This window comes from Gossypium hirsutum, chromosome A03 (assembly GCF_007990345.1).
Source record: "Gossypium hirsutum isolate 1008001.06 chromosome A03, Gossypium_hirsutum_v2.1, whole genome shotgun sequence".
In the NCBI taxonomy this organism is placed as follows: domain Eukaryota; kingdom Viridiplantae; phylum Streptophyta; class Magnoliopsida; order Malvales; family Malvaceae; genus Gossypium; species Gossypium hirsutum.
This window is the reverse complement of record NC_053426.1, coordinates 94,945,692-94,948,542: the sequence shown is the minus strand read 5'-3', so window position 1 is coordinate 94,948,542 and position 2,851 is coordinate 94,945,692. Positions and strand designations below refer to the sequence as shown.

General features: G+C 37.8%; 1 protein-coding gene across 1 annotated transcript; it reads right to left on the bottom strand.

Annotated features, from left to right (window-relative positions):
- Nucleotides 1–216: 216 nt before the first annotated feature.
- LOC107886478 (protein JINGUBANG) lies at nt 217–1,798 on the bottom strand. Its single transcript, XM_016810449.2, has one exon. It carries the CDS (start codon nt 1,729–1,731, stop codon nt 409–411), a length of 1,323 nt encoding a protein of 440 aa, XP_016665938.1. The 5' UTR covers nt 1,732–1,798; the 3' UTR covers nt 217–408.
- Nucleotides 1,799–2,851: the final 1,053 nt, after the last annotated feature.

Below are 2,851 nucleotides of genomic sequence, written 5' to 3'. Positions count from 1 at the left end.
TCTCCATACACCAACCAAAATAAAAATAATAATAATGATATGGTGGCCAGGTGTAAGATATGCACACATGGGCACATGTACGGTGCCTCATATATATCTTATTTTAATTACTTAGAATTACTACATCTAATTAATAATTACTATTGCAATTGATTATCCTAAAAAAACATACTATTTCAATTAAACTTTTTCTTTTTTTCTAAATGAACAACATGATGCAGAAATAGTGAACTATATATTGAAAATAATAATATATCTTTCAGGAAGCAAACAAAATTGAAAGAAACAAAAGAACAAATAATCCAGGGTTGGTAAAACGTCCGGGACCATATCAGAAAAAATTTAAGCGGCCGCAAATTTTTCCTTTTCTTTTTTCAATTTAATTATGATTCAATTCCTTTTTTTTTTTCACAAATTCCATTTTCGGAAATCCGTCGCCGACGAGGGGCTACCCGAAAACGAGACTTTCCACGTTCTAATTTCGCCATCCAGGCTTCCGCTAATAACCGAAACTACATCACTATGTTCATCGTCTCTGACAGCCGTCAACGACTTCACCGGCTTCCGGTGACCTTCCAAAACTGCCAAACAACAATATTTCCCTTCCACTCCACGTTGCCAGATCCTAACCATCCGATCAGCGGACCCGCTCATTAGTAAATCACAGACGTTGATCAAGCATAGGATTGCCTTTCCATGCCCTCTCAGCGCTCCCGTCACCACCATGTAATTGGCGCTATCTTCCCTCTCCCATACCAGAATCGAACGGTCACACGCACCGGAGAAAAGCACTGATCTTTCGTCGTCTAAAGCCAGTGCGTTTACCGCTGACTTATGCTTCTCAAGAGTCGCCACCAATGCGTACCGCTTCTCGCCTGAGGGTTTCGCCCAGACTCGGATCCGTCGGTCAGCGGACCCTGTATAAACCGTTCCGTCAACGGAGGCCGTGATGGCGTTAATGGCGTCGTCGTGTGCTTTAATAGACTGTAAACAACGCGCATCCGATGCTCGCCATATCTTCAAGGTTTTATCCCAAGAAACTGAGTAGATTAAACCTCTATTGACGGCGAGCCCAGTAACGGCGTCGGCGTGTTCGATCCACAACCGCTTCACGTGACGGCGAACACTGACATAGTTCTTTGGGAGAACAAAACGACGTAAGCGGTCGTTAACGGTAGGTAGGGCGGTTAAGAACTTGTGCTTTTTAGTCACGGTCATTTGCCAGACCCGGATCTTAGAGTCCTGGTGAGCAGTGAAGACTTTTCCGTCACAGAAAGTGACAGACTTAACGGAACCGGAGGATGAATCGTTGCCGTTGTAGGCATCGAGAAGAGTGGATGTTTGGCGATCGTAGACGCTAATTTCGTTAACAGAAGCAACATACAAGAAGTTACCCTGAACCGCAACGCAGGTGATCGGGTGGTTGGGTAGAGGCATAATTGAAGAAACGCTGATGTCAGAGACGGAAAAGACTAAGGTATCAGGGAAAAGCTGTAAGGAAGGTACAGATGGCAGAGTCTGGAGGGAAGGGTTGCTAGGGAGGCTGCTGTAGCTCGTGTCACTTGAAGAAGCTGAAGATGAGGTGGCGCTCCCTCGATTATCGGAGGAACTATCGGAAACCAAATGTTCCGATAAGCGCGGTGGTTTTTTAGGGAACGGGATGGTGGAGTCGTGGGTTAAAGTGGCGCAGCTGCTGGTTGTGCATGTAGCTAGCCATGATCGGACCTTCATGCCGGCCTTTCAGCCCTAAAGCCAAAATATAGAAGCTAGGCACGAGAGAGGATTGAAGCAGGACCTTCGTTGTGGTTTATAATTATATAAAGAAAAAAAGGTAATACCACGTGGAGTTGAGAGAGTGGATATGGTACGATCAGTCCTAGGCTCCAAAAGGACAAGAAATGGCACGTCAAAAGGAGTAGTTTTGTGATTTTATTGGGGGTGCTCTTTCCCAGCTTGCTGCTTTGCAAATTACAACTCTGTAAAATAGAATTTAGGATTATCAATACAAATTTTAACTCAATATTTAACATAAACAATTTATAATTAAAGCATTAACGTATATAATTCCGTCATTCTAATCAATCTCCTTAAAATCATAAATGATAAATATGATAATTAAAAAAATTGATATAATAATAAATTTAGTCATAAAATTTTATATATTATATCACTTTATATTTTTTTAAAAAAATTCACTTTCAAAATTTATAAATAATTTTAAATTTTGATTTTAATTTTAAAAAATTATAAAAAATATATAAAATACATAAATACTTTCAATAATAATAAATTTTAGATTAATATAATATTAATAATATAATTATATTAATATTAAATAAAATAAAATAAAAATCCTCCCACCTCCGTAGCTCACCCCCTCCCACCACCGTTCCCTTACCCCCGAGGCAATTAAGAAGAAGTATGAGAAGGAATATTACAAGTATTTGGATACAAATTAGCCATGAAATTAATGGAATTCGGAAGCAATAGAGGGACAGTGATGGGTGGGGGTGGGGGTACGAGGACGGTGGAAGGAAAGTTCCGGTGGGAGAGAGGGAGAGGGACCGGAGTGAGAGATTTTTATTTTATATTAATATTAATATAAAATTTAAATTTATTATTATATCTTTTAAAAATATTTATGTAATTTTGAGAACATTTGTAAATTTTGAAGGTTAATTTTTTAAAATTGTATATAATTAAATTAATATAATATATAAAAGTTGAGAAATAAAATTGTTATTATACTAAAATTTTAACTGCTATGTAAACTATATAACATGAGTGTTTAAATTATAAACTTTTTATTTTGAGTGTCTAAAATAATTTTTTTTTATAATTGGGTTACTAT